The 18,397-nt window shown below is 62.2% G+C and overlaps 1 protein-coding gene across 1 annotated transcript; it reads left to right on the top strand.

Annotated features, from left to right (window-relative positions):
• Positions 1-13,717: 13,717 nt before the first annotated feature.
• Positions 13,718-17,906, top strand: LOC104305380 (green-sensitive opsin). The gene is made up of 5 exons (XM_054176463.1): positions 13,718-14,114; positions 16,255-16,423; positions 16,764-16,929; positions 17,051-17,290; positions 17,480-17,906. Exons 1-5 carry the CDS (start codon positions 13,754-13,756, stop codon positions 17,609-17,611), a joined length of 1,068 nt encoding a protein of 355 aa, XP_054032438.1. The 5' UTR covers positions 13,718-13,753; the 3' UTR covers positions 17,612-17,906.
• The last annotated feature ends 491 nt before the right edge of the window (positions 17,907-18,397 follow it).

Below are 18,397 nucleotides of genomic sequence, written 5' to 3'. Positions count from 1 at the left end.
CATCAGCCTGTGAGGATTAATCACAGAGGCTCCACAGCCTGCCCTGCCCAGCCCAGGAGGGCAGCAGTGCTCTGGAGCCCTGCAGCCTCCCTCCCTGCCTCCCCACGCTCGCTGCTTGCCATCTGGCTGAGAGGCTGCAGGGGAGCAGGCACAATCCTGCAGTTAATTACACTGCACAGTTTATTATCTCACCTCAGATTCTTGTTGTTAATCTCTTTTACAGATTCCCTTTGCATCAGTGGAGCCCTCTCAGCTGTGGCTCTCTCTTCTGCAGGGATCAGTCAGCTACAAAGAGAAGAGAGGACAGGAGAAGTGTCCTGGAATGTGTCGCCGGCTCTTGCCGAGGCTTTGTAGCTGCTTCCCTCCTCCTCAGCTCCCCAGCTGGAAGGCAAAGTGAAGGCAGCTCAGTCAAAGCAGAAGAGCAGCCCCCGAGAGCTACTGGGGACCCTCTGGCTTTGAGATATTTCTTCCCTGATAAGGCAAAGATCCAGAGATAAGAACTTGTGAGCCCCACTCCCCCACCCCAGGCCGCAGGAGCTGCCCCTGGTGCCATCCCCATCGCCAGGAGCACAGCCCCGGGCTGCAGTGCTCAGCCCTCAGCACCCTGAGGAGCAGCTCCTTCTGGCTGGGGTTGTGCAAGCAGGGAGGTGTTCAGGCCTGAGCTGCCTTCCAGGTGTCCCTTGTGTTAGCAACTGGGAAACTGCACCCTGAAGACTCTGGGGGGAAGGAGGAGTGGGGAAGTGGGAAGCAGAGGCAAGGAGAGCTGCTGGGAAGTGTTGCAGTGCTGAGTGCCAGTGCCAGCTGGAGGGCACAGCCAGCCCCCAGAGAAAGACAACAGCTGCCCAGCAGAGTGGACAGGAGAGCAAGTGTGGTGTCTGAGGACTGAGTAAGGGAGCAGAGAGGACACAGAAGCCCTTCTGAGGGCTATAAATATCCTTGTGATGAGGAGCTGGTGAGAGGAGGGAGAGGCAGAACTCCCAAGGCAGAGCTCAGCCTCCTGACAGTGCTGTCTGGGGTGTCCTGGCACAGCTCTGCTGGCAGGCTCTCCAGGACACCTTGGTCTCTGTCCAGCTGCCTTGGGGTGAGCCACATCCCAGCTCAGACAGGAGCAGCTCACTGTGGGGGAAGCCAGAGGAGTCCCTCCCCAGCTCTCCTGGAGCCCCTTCAGGTACTGCAAGGCTGCTCTGAGGTCTCCCTGGAGCCTTCTCCTCCCAGGCTGAGCAGCCCCAGCTCTCTCTCCTCACAGCAGAGCTGCTGCAGCCTGGTCTCTGTGGCCTCCTTTGGGCCTGCTCCAGCAGGACCCTGTGCTGTTAGGGGGAGTGCTCAGGAGGGGCAGCTCCTGGAAGGCTGATTGCAGCTCTGCACTTCTGGAGGACCCTCAGTCAGCAGCAGAGGTGCAGCTGCCAGGGTTGTGGTGCATCAACAAGCGACCTGGGGGGGTCCCAAACATCATCCTCGGGGAGGGTGAAGGCTGCCTGTGGGTGGGGAGGGGCTGGAGGTGAGAGCTGTCTGCAGTGGCCATGGCTGGGGGGTGCAGGGGGAGCTCACTGCAGCTGCAGGCTGGGAGCCTGCCTGCCTACCACCTTTCAGCAGGATTGGTTTCACATCAAAAGCAGAAACGTTCTCCTGTCGGCACATCCCAGAGGTGACAACCATCTGGAGGGTGCTTAATTATTTGTCACAACAAAAAGAGCCATCAGCCTGGGCAGGGGAGGCTGCAGGCAGGGAAGAGAAATGAGCCCCAGCAGCTGCAGCTGAGAGCCACAGAGCTCTCCTGGCCCTGTCTGAAGGAATCCAAACTCTCCCCTTCTAGTCTCATGCCTCAAAAGTTGTCTCTGCCCTCTCCCAAAGGCACTTTGTGTGTGAGGGGCAGACAGAATCCCACAGTGCCTCAGGTTGGAAGGGAGCTCAGAGCTCAGCTGCTCCAACCTCCCCACCAGGGACAGCTCTCAGCTGGGCTCAGCTGCTCAGGGCCTCATCCAGCCTGGCCCTGAGCACCCCCAGGCAGGAGGCAGCCACAGCCTCCCTGGGCAGCCTGTGCCAGAGGCTCAGCAGCCTCCTGCTGAGGAAATTCTTCCTCAGCTCCACTCTGCCCCTGCTCTGCCTCAGCTCCAAACCCTTCCCCCTGGGCCTGGCTCAGACCCCCTCAGGAGAAGTCTCTCTGCAGCCTTCCTGCAGGATCCCTCCAGGTCCTGGCAGCAGCTCTGAGGTGCCCCTGGAGCCTTCTCCTCTGCAGGCTGCACAGCCCCAGCTCCCTCAGCCTGTGCTCAGAGCTGCTCCAGCCCTGGGAGCATCTCTGTGGCCTCCTCTGGACTGGCTCCAGCAGCTCTGAGTCCTCAGCTCCTGGTATCCAGTTTGCACAGCAGGGCCTGGCCATGGTGGGCACTGGCAGAGCTCAGGGGATGAGGGAGGAACAAAAACCTCTCCTGGCTGCTGCAGGGCTCCAGCCCCTGCAGTCCCTGGGGCTTTCCTGGAGGTCACTCTGGGTGACCAAGGAGCCAGGGTCTGCAGCCTGCTCAGACAGCAGAGGCACAGCAAGAGCAGAGTGGCCACCACCACCCTGTCTGAAACCCTTGTGAGAGGCTGAGCAGCACAGGAGAGGAGAGCAGGGTGCAGGGGGAGGGCTGTGTGACAAGAATTCCCTCTGGCTCCTGCTCAGCTGCAATCTCATTTCTCCCCCAGCTCACCAGAGGTTTATTTACTCTCCCAGTTGCTCCTGAGCTGAGAATAGAAGTGTCTTGCCTGACAATTCTCCTCTCAAACCTCTTCCTGTAAACAGATTTGTTCTTGAGCAGGATCTCCAGAGACTCCAGGCTCAGCCCTTCAGCTCCCTGTGCTCCTGGAGCCTGAGCCCTGCAGCTCAGGACCCACACAGCCCCCAGGCAGGACACTGCCAGCAAGGGAGGCAGAGAGCTGCTGGAGGGGAGAAGAGCCTGAGGCAGCTGCTCTGCTACCTTTGGGGTCCACACTCCTCACCCCTGGAAGCCTTCCTTGGAGCTGAGGGAACAAAGCCTCCCAGGGTCCAGGAGAGCTGGGAAGGGCTTTTGCCAGCCTGGCTCCAGGAGAGCCTGGACTAAAGGCCTTGAGGCAGTCACCTCCTGGGGTGGCTGAGCAGCAGCTCCCCCTCAGAGCAGGGCTCATGCAAAGAGCAGCTCTGCTCTTTAAACACTCAAACATCCTCTGCAGACCAATGTCGTGAAGCCTGGTCCCACAGCTTAGCTGCTCTGCCTGATTGGAGCCTGAGCCTAATTAGCTTCAGAAACCTCTTGCTCTGGGTGTGATTGAGGAGACATTGTTAGGGCAAACCTGAGCCCTGCATTGGGTTGCCCACAAATATCAGCTGGGATGGAACCAGAGGCTAGGGGGGGTCAGAAACATTCCCTCTGCAGAGCCCTTGCCAGTCACATCCCTCCCCTCTGCCTGCCCAGGGGAGGGCTGCTGGCAGGGGGAGGAAGGTGGCTGTGGCCCTTCTCCTCTCCTCCTCCTCAGAGTCAAGGTAGTAAATCCCCTGGCAGCACCCAGGCTGCCCAGGGAGGCTGAGAGCTGTCCCTGCCTGGGAGTGTTCCAGGCCAGGCTGGATGAGCAGCTGAGCCCAGCTGAGAGCTGTCCCTGCCCGTGGTGGGGAGGTTGGAGTTGAGCTCTGAGCTCCCTCCCAGCCTGAGCCCTGCTGGGGTTCAGTGCCCACCTGTCTGGGTGCTGATGGAAAGGACATCAACCAGCAGACTGCTTCCTCCCCTCCCCTCTGCAAAGCCTCCTGCCCCTGCTCCCACCTGAAGTGGCTCTGCAGGGCTGCTGGCTGGCAGTGCAGGCTGCAGCTGATGGAGCAGCAGATGGCCTTGGAAGTGACAAATTAATTACCAAGGAAGGTCACTTTTCCCAGCACTGAACTTTCCCATGCCTCATCCCCTCTTACCTCCAAAGATGTGGCTGGCTGGCAGGTTTCCCATCCATCTGTGGTGAGGCTCTCTGCGTTGGAAAGGACAATCTGCAATCAGCAGGGAGCTGAGCATGAGTCATGCCTGGGGGAGCTGGGTGCTGGTGGTCACCTCAGAGGTTGTCCCCCTTGCCCTTGGCACTGCTGAGAGCTGGGCTCAGTTTTGGGGCCCTCACTCCCAGAAGGACACTGAGAGGCTGGAGCAGGTCCAGAGAAGGGCAACAGAGCTGGGGAAGGGTCTGGAGAGCAGGGCTGGGGAGGGGCAGCTGAGGGAGCTGGGGAGGGAGAAGAGGAGGCTGAGGGAGACCTCCTTGCTCTAGAGAGAGCAACCAAACCACTTCTGTGGTTCTGTGCCTCACAGCAGCCACCAGGCCTGGAAGGGAAGTGCCCCCCAGCCCCAGCTGCCCTCCCCCCTGCTCCCAGGAGGATCCCTCTCACCCCTCTCCCCTGAGGGCAGCGTTGTTGGGGCTCAGATGGGCCAAGAGCCTCAGAGCAGCAGCTGCAGGCACACAGAGGAGTCCAGGGGGGCGAGGAGGTCACTTTAGGTTCCCTGCTTCGGGAGCAGGAGCAGAAAGCTTTCTCCTCTCCGAGCCCAGGCTCCCTCCAGCTGCTGGCTCTGCATGGCTGTGGCTGGGCTCCAGCAGGGGCTGTGCAGGCTGCTGAGGAACGAAGCACCAGCGGCAAATCTGAGTGCAGCTTCCCCAGCACTGCTGCTGGATAAATATTTGAAGACTCACAGGCTCCCAACACGTGTTCCTGAGCTGCATAAACATTGCAAGGGCACAGCCTTGCCCCCTGCTGCCTCCCCTCCCTTGCCTGGGGTCCTTCTCCCAGCTCCTGGCTGCAGAGCAGGGCTGGGTGAGGATCCACAGCAGGGATTTAGCCTCCTGCTGGCTGCCCAAAACGCTTCCCCCCCCCGGGCCTGGCAGCAAGAGTCCTCTTCCAGCGGGGTGGGGAGTTTGCCTTGCTCCTGCCCCTCTGCTCCTGCAGCCAGCCCAGGGAGCAGAGGTTCTGCCTGCCCAGGGAGCTGCTGGGGAGCAGCAGGCTGGCCCCGGGCAGGGAGGGGAAGGTTTGGAGCCTCCCAGCACTCACTGTCCAGGGGCAGCAACCTCAGCTTCACTGCAGGTGCAGTGCCCTGCAGGTCTTCAGCACCAACCTCCCCAGGAGAGCCCAGGCACAGCAGCACCTCTGCAGCAGCCTCATCTGCAGCTGCATCCTCAGCATCTCACTGAGCTCCTGCAGGCCTGCAGCACACCTGCAAGAGCCTCCCACAGGCAGTGCCTGGACTCCATGGTCTCCAAGGCATTTCCCAACCCAAACTATTCTGTGGTTGGGAGGAAGCCTCCAAGGGCATCTTGCCCAGCCCCCTGCACTCAGCAGGGACCCCTCCAGCTGCAGCAGGCTGCCCAGGGCCACATCCAGCCTGGTCCTGAATGTCTCCAGGGATGGGGCCTCAGCCTGGGCAGCCTGTGCCAGTGTCTCCCCAGCCTCATCCCCTCCTGTGTGAGGGCTGACAAATGAGTGCTGCACTCACCAAAGCCTCCCAGCAGCCAGGTTTGAGGTCACCTGAAGTGAACACCTGGGGACACCTGGAAATTCTCCCTGCTGCCTCTGTCTCCCCAGGGAAGCACAACAGAAGGGGGAAAACTCCTTCCTGGAGGTGGTCTGGATGGCTGCAGCCTGTGTCCCATCCCCTGTCTGCCAGCAGGGTCAGAAACACCAAAGCAAAGCAAGTTGAAAATCCCTTCTAATACAAACTCCTGTGCTGGTGAAGCCTCTCAAGCCAGGAGGGAGGGAAGGAGGGAGAGAGAAGTGTTCCCTTGCTGTGTTTTTCTTCATTTTTGGTCACTCCTCTGCCATCCTCCCCCCAGGCTGGAACAAGTGAGGAGAGAAAGGAGAGGAGGTGAGAACAGAGGCTGGGCTGCAGCTCATCTGCTCCCAGCTTGGTTTGCAAATCCAAGCCCTTGGGTTGTCACTGGGAGGCTCTGGAATATTTTTAGGAATGGCAGAGAAATGCAGCCTGAGGAGCAGGGAGAGGCTGGGGCTGGCTCATCCCTGGCAGATGGAGCTCTTCCTTCACATCCCACTGCTCTGCCTCCTGGCATGCTGCAGCCCCAGGCCTTGGCTGCTGGCGACCCAGGGGTCGTGAGGTGCCACAGGACATCCTGCCTGGGACATCCCAGTGCTGGGCTGGGGCCTGGGGACAGAGAACTGAGGGAATCACAGAACTGGACAAGCCTCCAAGAGCAGCAGGTCCAACCCTTCACCACCAGAACCACCAAACCACGTCCTGAAGTGCCCTGGCCAGAGGGTTGTTGAGCCCCCCCAGGGGTGGTGGCTCCAGCACCTCCCTACCTCACTTAGCAGTTCAGGAGAGGAGCTCCCTGCCCCCCTGCTGGGGGCTGCCCTTTACAGCCTGAAGGAGCCTGGATGCAGCCTTCACAGCCACAGGCACCCCCAGACCTTACCTCCTCCTCCTCCCCCGTGCTCAGAGGTCAGGGTGAGCCCAGGGAGGCAAAGCTCTGAGGCCACTCAGAGCAGCAGGAGGCTGTGGTGCTCACTGCTGGGGGGCAGGAGCCAGCCCCAGGGGCAGTGCTGGGGCTGGCAGGGGCAGCCCCATGGCAGGGGAAGGCTGTGGCTGCCTTGCTGAGGGGAGAGCAGTTTGCAGCTGTGGTGCCTGGAGGTTATCTGTCCCAGCAGAGGGGCAGCAGGAAGAAAGCTTTGCTGAGCTGGATGCTGCCAGCTCCCAGGAGAGGTCCTGGTCCTGGATCCTGCTGGATGCCCAGCACTTATCAGTGCTTTCAGGTGCAGAGGAGCCCTCCCCCTGCAGGAGCCCTCTGCAGCTGATAGCAGTTTATCTGCAGCAGGGGACAAGAGCTCGATGCTGCTTTATCTCCTCTCAGGCTTTCAAGGCACCAATTCATCCTGCAAGGCAGCAAGGAAACAGAGGCTGATGCCTGCAGGGGGGAAAGAGCAGGGTGGGAGCCAAGCTGCTCCCCCCTGGGTGTTGCTCATGGGAGAAGCCCAGCGGTGAGTGGAGCAGCACCAGGTGCCCCCTGGCTTGTCCTGCTCCAGCCAAGGGAAACCCAACAGCAGAGAGCTCTGCAGAGATGCTTGGAGCCATCCAGGCAGGGCTGCTCCCAGCCCAGGCCTCAGAGCTGATAAAATGCCCTTTTAATCCAGGGCTGTTGTGCTGAGGTGATGAATAGCAGCCTGGTGAGAGCTCCTCAGCCACAGAGGCTTTAGAGAGCTAAACAGGAAAGATTGAGAATTAAGGACAATAAATATTAATGAAAGGAGGGGGGAATCAATCCTTCCCCAGGCAGCCCTGCCTGGGCCCTGCTCCCTGCTGTGGGGCTGCTGCTGCCCTGCTGCAGGGCTGCGCAGAGCTGCAGCTGCTGCCGGGGGGCAGGCAGCACGCAGGGGGTGCAGAGAGCGGCAGCAGCGGAGCAGGAGCTGCCCCGGGGGTCGCTGTGCCGGTGTGGGACTCGGGGTGTGGGACTCGGGGTGTGGGACTCGGGGTGTGGGACTCGGGGTGTGCCAGCAGTGAGTGGCAGCTCCCTGCTGGTCCCAGGGGCTGCAGGTCAAGCCCTGAGCGGCAGAGCCCGGGGCCAGCAGTTATGTAAAGGGCTGGGGAGGGGCCCAGGGTGGGCTGGGTGGAAGAAGGGAATCCAATTACAGGATGAAGGGCAAAGGGAGGGAAGGAACACATCTGGCCTGGAGCAAATCCCTGGAAGACTTCAAAGCAGGGAGAGCAAGAGGAGAACAGCAAAGGAGTTGTGGTGCAGGACACTCAACCACCCAGAGGAACTGGAGCCTGAAAACAGGGCAGGGGCTGGGGACCTCTGGCTGCCTGAGAGCATGGCCAGGGCAAAGCACCACCAGGCTGTGGCTCCTGGGGCATCAGGCTGAGTGGTGATGGCTCCCACAGGGACACTGGATAGGGACCTTCAGGGCTAAGATGTTGAGGGGACCTGGAGCAGCTCTGTGAGGAGCAAAGGCTGAGAGAAGAGCCTGGAGCAGAGCAGCCCCAGAGGGGAGCTGAGCAGTGCTCAGCAAGAGCTAACAGGAAGGCTCAACTGCAGGTGAGCTTTACAACCCCACACCACGAGGGCTGGATCACTGCTAGCAGCCTGACCCTCCCCCTGCTCTCTCTCAGCCTCCCCTTCTCCAGACCAACCAGCCCCAGCTCCCTCAGCTGCTGCTCACCAGCCCTGCTCTCCAGACCCTTCCCCACCTTGGTCTCCTGCCTCTGACTGCAAGCCAAGGCCCTGCCCTGAGCTGAGCTTGGAGAGAAGAGCTGGACCCAGCCCCCTGCCTGCCAGCCCTGCCTGCACACTGCAGCCTAGCAGCTGCCTGCCTCAGAGCAGAGCGAAGCTCAGCAAGGGCTTGGCTGCAGCTTGCAAGACAGGAACCTCCCAGAGGAGCAGGCAGCATCTTCCCCTTGGCCTGGGCCATCACCTTCCTCACCTCAGCTGCTGAAGGAGAGAGGGCAGTGAGGGCTGTGGGGGCTGCCTGCCTGCGCTGCCTGGCCCCTGGTGCTGAGCGGTGCTGAGCCTGTCTTGCAGAGCTGCCCACTGCTGCAGCCTCGGTGTATCACTCAGAGCAGGGTGTTGACAGCACCACACGGCGTGGAGCAGCTCACAGCTGAGCCAGGATTGCTCAGCTCCTCGGCAGGGAAGTGCCAAAAGCCTTCTCCAAGGGAGCCCTGCGGCGCTCAGGGAGATGCTCCCTGCAGCAGCCTGGGAGGCAGCAGGGACCTGCTTGCAAATACCATGCACAGAGGAGGAGGTTGGCAGTGGGGAAGCTCTCCCCACTCCCCAGCTGCCTTCTGGCTGTGCTGCATCCACCCCTGCAAGGCTCTGCTGGGGGGAGAGCCTGGAGCAGGAGCTGGGGGGGGACCCTGCGTGGAGAGCAGGAGCTGGAGCTCCTCCTGCCCAGAGCCTGTGTGTGCAGCAGGCAGGGCAGGAGACAGCCTGCCCGGGGGGGTGGTGGAGTCCCCATCCCTGGTGGCATCCAAGGAACCTCTGGCACGGCACCTGGGGCCGTGGCTCAGTGGCCATGGTGGTGCTGGGTCCTGGCTGCACTGGGTGAGCTTGGAGGCCTCTTCCAGCCAAAGAGTTCTGTGGCTCTGTGCCTCACAGCAGCCACCAGGCCGGGAAGTGCCCCCCAGCCCCAGCTGCCCTCCCCACTGCTCCCTCTCACCCCCCTCCCGTGAGGGCAGATCTGTTGGGGCTCAGCTGGGTGAAGAGCCTGGCACAGGCTCTGCTCAGAGCAGCAGCTGCAGCCACACAGCAGCCTTGAGGGGGGTGAGGAGGTCGGTTTAGGCTCCCTGCTTTGGAAGCAGGAGCAGAAAGCTCTTTCCCGGGGGGCAGCAGCAGGGCCATGGCACAGAGAGCCTCCCCCACCCCCCGGGCGCTGCCCCGGCCGGGAGAAGCCAGCAGAGGGCAGGGCCGGCGGCCGCCAGCCCCGGCCCAGCTAATCCCTGCCTGGGGAGCGCCCCGCGGAGCCAGCTGCAAACGCATCAGCGCCCTGCTTGCGGCTGCCGCGCTCCTAAAGCTCCCTGATCCAGGCTAATGGACTGAGCCGCAGGTTTGTGCACACATCCTGCTTTGGCCGGGCGGCTGCAGCGCCGCGCCCCGCACCGCCTGTCAGCTCCACTCAGCTTCACCTGCAGCAGGGCAGGAATCCAATTAGAGGCTAAAGGGTTTGCTTCCCCTCCATCTGCTCCCTGCAGCGCTCCAGCTTTAGCTCCCTCTAACCCCTTTCCTGCCCAGGGGGCTCACAGGCCTGGCCTAAGCAGCTCAGCGCCGTGGCCCTGCCTGGCTGCTATCTGATATGGGGAGCTGAGGTCTTCCCAGGGCAGGGGGGCCAGGAGACACCACAGGGTCTGCACCTTCCTCCTCCTGCCCATCATGGAGCAGTGAGCCCCTCCAGCAGGGAGGGCAGGGGTAGGGTCCTGCAGCCAGACAGCTGCTGGGCAGCAGCTCCAGGGAGAAGGACCTGGGGGAGCTGGTGGTGCCCAGGGACAGGGCAGGAGGCAATGGGCACAAAGTGGAGCCCAGGAGGTTCCATCTGAGCAGTAAGAGAAACTTCTTTGGTGTGAGGCTGCTGGAGGCCTGGAGCAGGCTGCCCAGAGAGGCTGTGGAGTCTGCTTGCCCAGAGACTTTCAACCCCCCCTGGATGTGTTCCTGTGTGCCCTGCTGTGGGTGACCCTGCTCTGGGTGACCCTGCTGTGGGTGACCCTGCTGTGGCGGGGGCTGGACTCCATCTCTGGAGACCTCTTCCACCCTCCACCATTCTGTGATTCTTGCCAAATTCAGGGCAGCAGAGCCAGCCCAGAGCCAGCCCAGAGCCAGCCCAGAGCCAGCCCAGAGCCAGTCCAGAGCCAGCCCAGCACCATTCTGCATTCAGTGCTGGCGGTCATGGCTGTGGCCCAAGGTCCTGTGCACCACCAGCACCTGGGCACAGATATTTGCTTCATGACTGATTCCTTCTGCTCTTGCATTCCTCTGCACCCTGCCCTGCACACCCCCTGGCAGGTGGCTCCTGTGCCTCTGCCCAAGCAGCAGGAGGCACACAGAGGGCTGGGCACAGGCACCACAAAGGGCTCCCAGCTGCCACCACGCCGGGAGAGCCAGTGGCTGGCTCTGCCTGTGGCTGCAGCCCCGGGAACCAAACCATATCAGCTGAGTGCAAGGAGCTCTTGCTCTGTAATTATCAGCCCTTGCTTTACACCAGACATGAAAGCCCAGAGCAGCTCAGGGCTGTGCCACGCAGTGTGCTGACAAACAATGCAGCAGAGGCAATCTCAGAGAGCTCAGCAAGGCAGAGAGAAACCCAAACCCTCTGAGAGGGAGGGAAAGCTTCCCCTGTCTGAAGCACAAAAGGAGCAAACCGAGCCTGGCCCCTCAGGGGTGCTGCTGCTGTGCACAGGAGGCAGTGGGCAGCTGGCTGAACTGGAAGCATCACTTCCCCCTGTGCCAGCCAGGGGGGAGCCAGGCTGCATGCAGCACACGTCCTGAGGAGCCAGCCCTGCTCCCTGGGGTCGTTTCCCTGTGCCCAGTTTATGCCAGGCCCTGGGGCACTGCTGCAGCTGTCACCAGCCTGCAGCCAGCTCCAAATCCACAGCCTCCAGCTCCTGACCCAAGCATTGTCCTCAGCTTGCAGGAGAAAGCCAGGGCTGTGAGGGCAGCTGGAGGGGGGCAGCCCCTGCTAGCAGAACAGCTCAGGCTTACCAGCTCCAGAGTCAGCTCCCCAAAGGTCTTGGTCCAGACCTTCTGCAGCTCCATATCCAGCTCCCAAAAAGGAGAAGGTCTTGGTCCAGACCTAGCTGAAGGTCAGAAGAAAGGCCTCTTGGTCCTGTTGCTGGCAGTCCTCTGTCTGAGAGGTTTCTGGGTCCCACACATGAAGCCAAGTCTGTGCTGCAAGAGTGGACAGGGAGCACTGATTAAAGGTAAAAGATCTCCGTGCCAGAAATCCTTCTGCCCCAGCAGAGCAGAGCAGGACATCATCTCACCCCTTCTCCCCAAAGCTCTGCCTCATTTTACAGCTCTTTACTCTTTGGCAGAGGTCAGGACATCACAGGGAGGTGGCAGAAAGCCTCACACAGGTGGGAGGTGAAAATTGCTTCCTGGAAGATGAGAATTAACTTTCTCAGAGGCCAGAAGTGCTCAGGAGCAAAGCCTTGGAGGAGCACCAGGGCTCTGAGGGGCTGCTGCCACCGGCAGCAAGGTCCAAGCCTTTGAAGGGGGAAGTCTTTACCTGAAGGGAGTTGCTTCCTACCATGGGAGCTGGGAGGGACATGCTGGGATTCAGCTCACCCTGCAGAAGTGTGGCCAGCTTTGGCAGGTCCAGGAGCCTGACTGTGGCCACAAGAGGAATGGAGTCCCCCAGCAAAAGCTTGGTGAGAAGCAAGGGCACAAGACTCGTCCAGGAGAAGGCCTTCTCCTCAAGGAAGACCTAGACTGGGAATTTCATGGCTGGGGGTTTCAGGGGCCATGCAGTGAGACACTTCTGGAAGGTGTGGAGATCCCATGGGATGCTTGTCCCAGGGCACCTGGGGCTGGTGTGACCTACTTACTGTCCCCGTGCCCCAGTTCTGCTGGCCCTGGCTCCCAGCACACAGGGCAGCAGGGCAGCGATTAGGGCTCCATTCATCCCACCCACGCCCCGCAGCCTTCCTGTCCCTCTGGCTCTGAGACTCCAACCTTGCAGGAGGCCTCCCGCAGCCAGCAGGGCAGCCTTGGCTTTGCCAACGGCTTGGTGGAGGGCAGCAGTGGGCAAGAGGCTCACAGCTTAGGGCATTAACAGATCAGGGCCATTAACGCCGGCACATGGCAGAGATTAATGGAAGCGCTGCGCTAAGGCGCCTTAGGCAGGGCCCCTGGGGAAGGAGCAGCCCACAAGTGGGGAAAGAGCTTGGATGGGATGGAGCCTTGGAGCTCCAAGCTGGCTTTGACCCTGCTGAGAAAGGCTTCAGAGTCTCCTGCCTGTGGCCATGGGGATCTCACACCCAGACTGGGAGCAGCTTCCTGCTGCCCTGCCTGCCCTCCCAGCACGGCTCCAAGCTGCTCTCGGTCTCTGCATCATCTCTGAAGGGAATTCAGGACATCAACGTTGCTGAGGCTTTGCCCTCCCTCCCTGGGGCACCCAGGTGCTGCTTCTCCAGCCAGCAGTGGCACTTGGCCAGGCTGGTTGTAGAGCTGTGGCTGAAGACCCTCCCTAAACCTCACCGAGCCTTGCAAGGCTGCAGCCCACATTGGTGCTGCCCTTGCAGGGGTGGGGAGGAGGCTTGGGTGGGAAGTGCTGACCAGCAGCTTGCCCAGGAGACAGGGAGTCACAGGGCTGGTTGTGCCCCATCCATCCCTCCATCACCCATCCATCCCCCATCCATCATCCCTCCCTCCATCCATCCAGGATGGGTTATTCCTCCTGGAAGGACAGCTGAGCCACACACATCCTTCAGCCCAGAGAGGAGGCCAGGCAGGAGAGAATTCAGTCCCCTGCACAAGCAGGGTGCATGACTCCAGAGAGCAGCCCCCAGCACATTGTGTTCCCCAAGCTGCAGCCTTTGGGGTGGGAGCTGTCCCCTTCCTGCCTTTCCCCAGCTCCAAGCCCAAAGGTGGCCCTTGGCCAGGCCAGCAGAGCCTGGTTTTGCTCCGGTGGGGAGCTGCAGATCTCAGCCCAGCCTTCCCTCAGCAGCCTCCCCAGGGTCAGTGGGGCAGAGCTGGGACCCCCTCCGTGGAGTCATAGAACCAGGGAACTGTTTGGGTTGGAAAAGCCTTCTGAGGCCATCAAGTCCAAGCATCAGCCTAAGGCCATCCCAGAACGCCCCCAAAGGCTGTGACGCGCTGCAGAGCCAAGCCCTGGCCCAGTTCCCCGTCCGTCACCCGGCCCAGCCGCTCCCCACCGCCCCCCTCCATCCACCCCTCTCCCAAAGGGCTCCCCCACCCCTCCCCTCCCCACCCCTTCCTCCCCCAACTCCTTAACCAATATTAAACACTTAATGGCAATTAATTCTCTTTAATGCAGGTTTTGGGGCCAACTGGCTGCTTAGAGGATGCTTAAACCATCAGCCCCTCTCAATCCCGTTGCCCTTGTCACACAAAGTTAGCCAAGCCCTAATCCAGCCTCCCCCCGGAGGGTATAAAAGGTGCCCGGGGCGCGGGCCGGGGCTGCGCTCCGTGCCCGCTCTGCGCCAGCTCCCTGCCGGGCGCTCGCCTGCCTCGGGGGGTGGGAGGCTTCCTCGGGCTCGGCTTCGGCTCCCTGCCCAGCGTCCTTCCCTGCCAGGAGCGGGCGGGGGGAGGCTGCGCCAGCATGAACGGGACGGAAGGGATCAACTTCTATGTGCCAATGTCCAACAAGACCGGGGTGGTGCGGAGCCCCTTCGAGTACCCCCAGTACTACCTGGCTGAGCCCTGGAAGTACCGCCTGGTCTGCTGCTACATCTTCTTCCTCATCTCCACGGGGCTGCCCATCAACCTCCTCACCCTGCTGGTCACCTTCAAGCACAAGAAGCTGCGGCAGCCTCTCAACTACATCCTGGTGAACCTGGCCGTGGCCGACCTGTTCATGGCCTGCTTCGGCTTCACCGTCACCTTCTACACCGCCTGGAACGGCTACTTCGTCTTCGGCCCCGTTGGCTGCGCCGTGGAGGGCTTCTTCGCCACGCTGGGAGGTAAGGCCGGGGAGCTGGGGGCCTGGCAGCAGCCGGTGCCGGAGCAGCTTCCGGAGGGCTTCGGCAGCCGGCTCTGCCCCTTCGCCGCGCTCCCGGCCGGCTGCGGCGCCTGCAGCGTCCCCCCGGCGCTGGGGCTGGCAGCTGGTGGCAGGGGGCAGAGCTCGCCAGGCAAGGTGCTGCTGCCCTGCAGCTCAGGGGCGGGGGTGAGAGCGTCGTGCGGGATCTTGGTGCCGAGGGTGCCCGCCTGGGCAGGCAGCTGGGCGCAGAGGAAGCCCAGGAAGAGATCCTCACTTGCAGGACCAGCCCCGGGGTGGATGGCCACGACGGTCACTGTGTGCCCAAGGGGCCTCCTGAGGAGGCTGTGTGGCTGTCAGAGGCCTGCTGGAGGTGACCACATCACATCCCTGAGGCAAGGGCAAGCATCTTTGCCAAGAAAACCTCAGAGGCACTGTGAAGGGCTGCAGGCATGGAAGAGTCCAAGGCAAGGAGAGAGAGGTCAGAGCTTATCTGGGGGCAAAAGGGAGATGAGGAAGGTCTTAACCAGCAGAGAAGAGCAGCAGCATGGAGGGGAAGGAGGATTCAGGGCTGCACCGAGCCAGGGAAACCAGGCCCAGGCTCCTGCCCCAGCTGCTGCCCAGGTGAGGGCTCTGGGAGCCTGCTCCCTGCTCAGGGACAGGAGAGCTGCTCAGGCAGTGCCCTGCAGCAAGGCCCTCCCCGAGAGAGGGAAACTGCATCCTGCACCCCACACAGCACCTCGGGGTGCATCTGCCAGCTGCTGCTCCTCGAGCAGAGTCACAGCCACTGCAAGAGCCTCACAGGGCTGGGGCTGGCTGCCCTCGAGTGGGGCTGCTCCCCACGCTGCAGGGGGCTGCTCCCCACGCTGCTGCTGGGCTGACAGCAGCGCAGAGCAGTGCTGGATGCTCTGCCAGGCTGATGGTCCTGACCCAAGCCAAAGCCAGGCTTGGTCCTGGGCTCGCAGCATCCCATGGGTCTGCAGCACTCCTGATGAAGCCCTGTGGGCTTCCAGGCTTCATTTTTCACCCTTCCAATGCTTTGCAGCTAGGCAGGCCCCAGGAGGCTGCTGTTGAGAGGGAGGCAGGTTTGATATGCAGCCATTGCTGTGCCAGCAGCAGGTCTGCAGTGAATGCCAGCACAGGGAGTAGTTATCAGCAGCTTATCACAGCTGGGGGCAGTGGCAGGCTCATGGCACCGACTAAACACTCCCAATCCCCTGAAGTTTAATTATCCCCCACAAATCCATCTGCAGGCAGGGCCACCCACACAGCCCCCCCCAGCAGCCTCCCCCTGCGCCGGGGAAGGCTCACAGAATACACATCCAGAGGCATCAACAGGTTTGGGCACAGCTGGCAGCTCTGCTGGCACCGCTGTTTGCTCCCACCCAGGTGGAATTCACTCCCCTGATTTCTTCTCTCTTAACCCTTCCCCCTCGATGGTCTCCAGCCCCAGCCCCTGCTGCAGCACGGACAGCTCCCAGCCCCTGCTGCAGCACGGACAGCTCCCAGCCCCTGCTGCAGCACGGACAGCTCCCAGCCCCAGCCCCTGCTGCAGCACGGACAGCTCCCAGCCCCAGCCCCTGCTGCAGCACAGGCAGCTCTCAGCCCCTGCTGCAGCACGGACAGCTCCCAGCCCCAGCTCCTGCTGCAGCACAGGCAGCTCTCAGCCCCAGCTCCTGCTGCAGCACAGGCAGCTCCCAGCCCCTGCTGCAGCACGGACAGCTCCCAGCCCCAGCTCCTGCTGCAGCACAGGCAGCTCTCAGCCCCTGCTGCAGCACGGACAGCTCCCAGCCCCAGCTCCTGCTGCAGCACAGGCAGCTCCCAGCCCCTCTGCACCTCCCGGAGTGGTGTCACAGGACAGGGGGGGCTGGAAGGGACCTCTGCACCTTGCTGAGTGGGATCACAGAAGAGAGGTTGGAAGGAACCCCTGGAGATCATCCAGGGCCCCCCTGCCGCTGGCTGCCAAGATCAGCTTGCACAGGAGCACCTCTGGGGGGGTTACCCCTTGCTGATCCCCAGCTCCTCCCTCCCCTCCGCTCTCCACGCAGCCACCAGCCCACGAGGGGAGGACCAAGCCCAGAGGAGCTCTCAGCACTCCCCCCACCCTCCCCCTCTCTCTCCCCCAGGCCAGGTTGCCCTGTGGTCCCTGGTGGTGCTGGCCATCGAGCGCTACATCGTGGTCTGCAAGCCCATGGGCAACTTCCGCTTCTCGGCCTCGCACGCCATGATGGGCATCGCCTTCACCTGGGTCATGGCCTTCTCCTGCGCCGCACCGCCGCTCTTCGGCTGGTCCAGGTGAGCGCCGCTGCGGGCAGCGGGGGAGGTGCTGGCGTCCAGCTGAGCGAGCAAAGGCTTGCCCCCGCCCCCGGAGCAGCCTTGCCTGCTGGCCTGGCCCCCCCGGCGCTCTCTCTGGGCTCTCCACAGCACAGTGTCCAAGCTGCAGCTCCTCTGCAGAGCACCAGGGCGGCACGGGGCAGGGGGCTGCTGGAGTCGGGGATGCAGAGGAGGAACCAAGCAGGAGCTCACCCCCAAAACACAATCTGCCGCTGCTGGAGCACCCCATAGTCCCCAGGCTGAGCCCTCCTGCTGCCCCCAGGGAGGCTCCTGGCAAGCCTCTGCTCTTTGTCCCTGGCAGGTACATGCCCGAGGGGATGCAGTGCTCCTGTGGCCCTGACTACTACACTCACAACCCAGACTACCACAACGAGTCCTACGTCCTCTACATGTTCGTCATCCACTTCGTCATCCCTGTCGTGGTCATCTTCTTCTCCTACGGTCGCCTCATCTGCAAAGTCCGAGAGGTAACCTCGGGCAGGGGCCCGGGGGGCTGCTGGGGGCAGGGTGGGCAGCGCAGGCAGGGCGAGGCAGGGGTCCTGGGGCAGAAAGCTGTGGGGTGATCCCTGCCGCCCTCCCTGCCCGCAGGCAGCTGCCCAGCAGCAGGAGTCGGCCACGACCCAGAAGGCTGAGAAGGAGGTGACACGGATGGTGATCCTGATGGTGCTGGGCTTCATGCTGGCCTGGACCCCCTATGCTGTGGTGGCTTTCTGGATCTTCACCAACAAGGGAGCAGACTTCAGTGCCACGCTGATGGCCGTGCCTGCCTTCTTCTCCAAGAGCTCCTCCCTCTACAACCCAATCATCTACGTCCTCATGAACAAGCAGGTGAGCTGCCCCCGGCCGCAGGCTCGGCCCCTGCCTGGGCTCGGCCCCAGCACCTCGCCCTTCCCCAGGGGTGGCTGAGGCTCAGCCTGGGGGAGCAGCAAGCTCAGGGACTGCTGGGGGCTCCTGGTCCCGCAGCATCTCCCTGCTGCCCCCCGCTGCCATCCCCCTCCCTTTCTCTCCTCTCCTCAGTTCCGTAACTGCATGATCACCACAATCTGCTGCGGCAAGAACCCCTTTGGGGATGAAGATGTCTCCTCCACCGTGTCCCAGAGCAAGACTGAGGTCTCCTCTGTCTCCTCCAGCCAAGTATCACCTGCATAGGCCATGGACAGTTTGAACTGGGGTGACCCCAGCGAGCCTGGGGCTGGAGAGCAGCCCCCAGGCACCCACAGTCTCGTTCCATGCCATCACTCCCTCCTGCACCAGCACCTCCCTGCACAAGCACTCAGCTGCCATGTGCTGTGGTGGCCTCCCCTCTGTGTGACACTCAAAGGTCCCTTCCAGCCCAATCCACTCCATCTGCAGACCCCCAGCCACTGGGACACCCCTGCACCCTCTGCTGCAAGCACCCTGAGCCCCTCCCTACCGACACAGCCCCTCCCAGGGGCCCAGGGCCCTTCCCTCAGCTTTTGGGGACCGTCCCCAAAGCACCAACAACTTCTTTGGCTTTGTTCACAGTATTAAAGCAGCAGCAGGAGCCAGGGGAAACCCCAACCTGCACTGCTCTCCTCCTTGCCCCCTGCTAGAATCCCTCTTCCCCGGGGCTCAAGGGAGCGTCGCAGGAGCAGTCAGCCCTCGCTTCCCAAATTAGGAACATCCAAGCAGCACTGCAGAGACCCCAGAAGCAGGAATCCATGGCTGGAGCCCTCCTGGCTGGCCCTGGCCAGCAGCCAAGGCTGGGGCTGGCTGGAGCTGGCTGCTGGCACAGCTGCTGGGAATCCATCCCCTGTAGCCCTGCGAGATCAGTGTGAGAGATGGAGCTGCGAGCAGGCTTCGCCTGGAGCCTGCCTCTCTCCAGCCCCAGGACAGCACTGGAGATGTATTTTTGGTCTCTTGGATCCTGTAAATATTTGCTCTCACACTTTGAAGTCTCTATCTTTCTCAGCT

The sequence above is a fragment of the Dryobates pubescens genome, chromosome 35, assembly GCF_014839835.1.
Source record: "Dryobates pubescens isolate bDryPub1 chromosome 35, bDryPub1.pri, whole genome shotgun sequence".
Taxonomy (NCBI): Eukaryota; Metazoa; Chordata; class Aves; order Piciformes; family Picidae; genus Dryobates; species Dryobates pubescens.
This window is presented reverse-complemented; position numbering and strand designations above follow the sequence as displayed.

Excerpts from the sequence above, each read along its gene's own strand:
- LOC104305380 (XM_054176463.1), top strand. The coding sequence starts at position 13,754 with ATGAACGGGACGGAAGGGATCAACTTCTATGTGCCAATGTCCAACAAG. Across the intron at positions 14,115-16,254 it reads CTTCTTCGCCACGCTGGGAG|GCCAGGTTGCCCTGTGGTCC; the intron begins GTAAGGCCGGGG and ends TCTCTCCCCCAG. Across the intron at positions 16,930-17,050 it reads TCATCTGCAAAGTCCGAGAG|GCAGCTGCCCAGCAGCAGGA; the intron begins GTAACCTCGGGC and ends CCCTGCCCGCAG.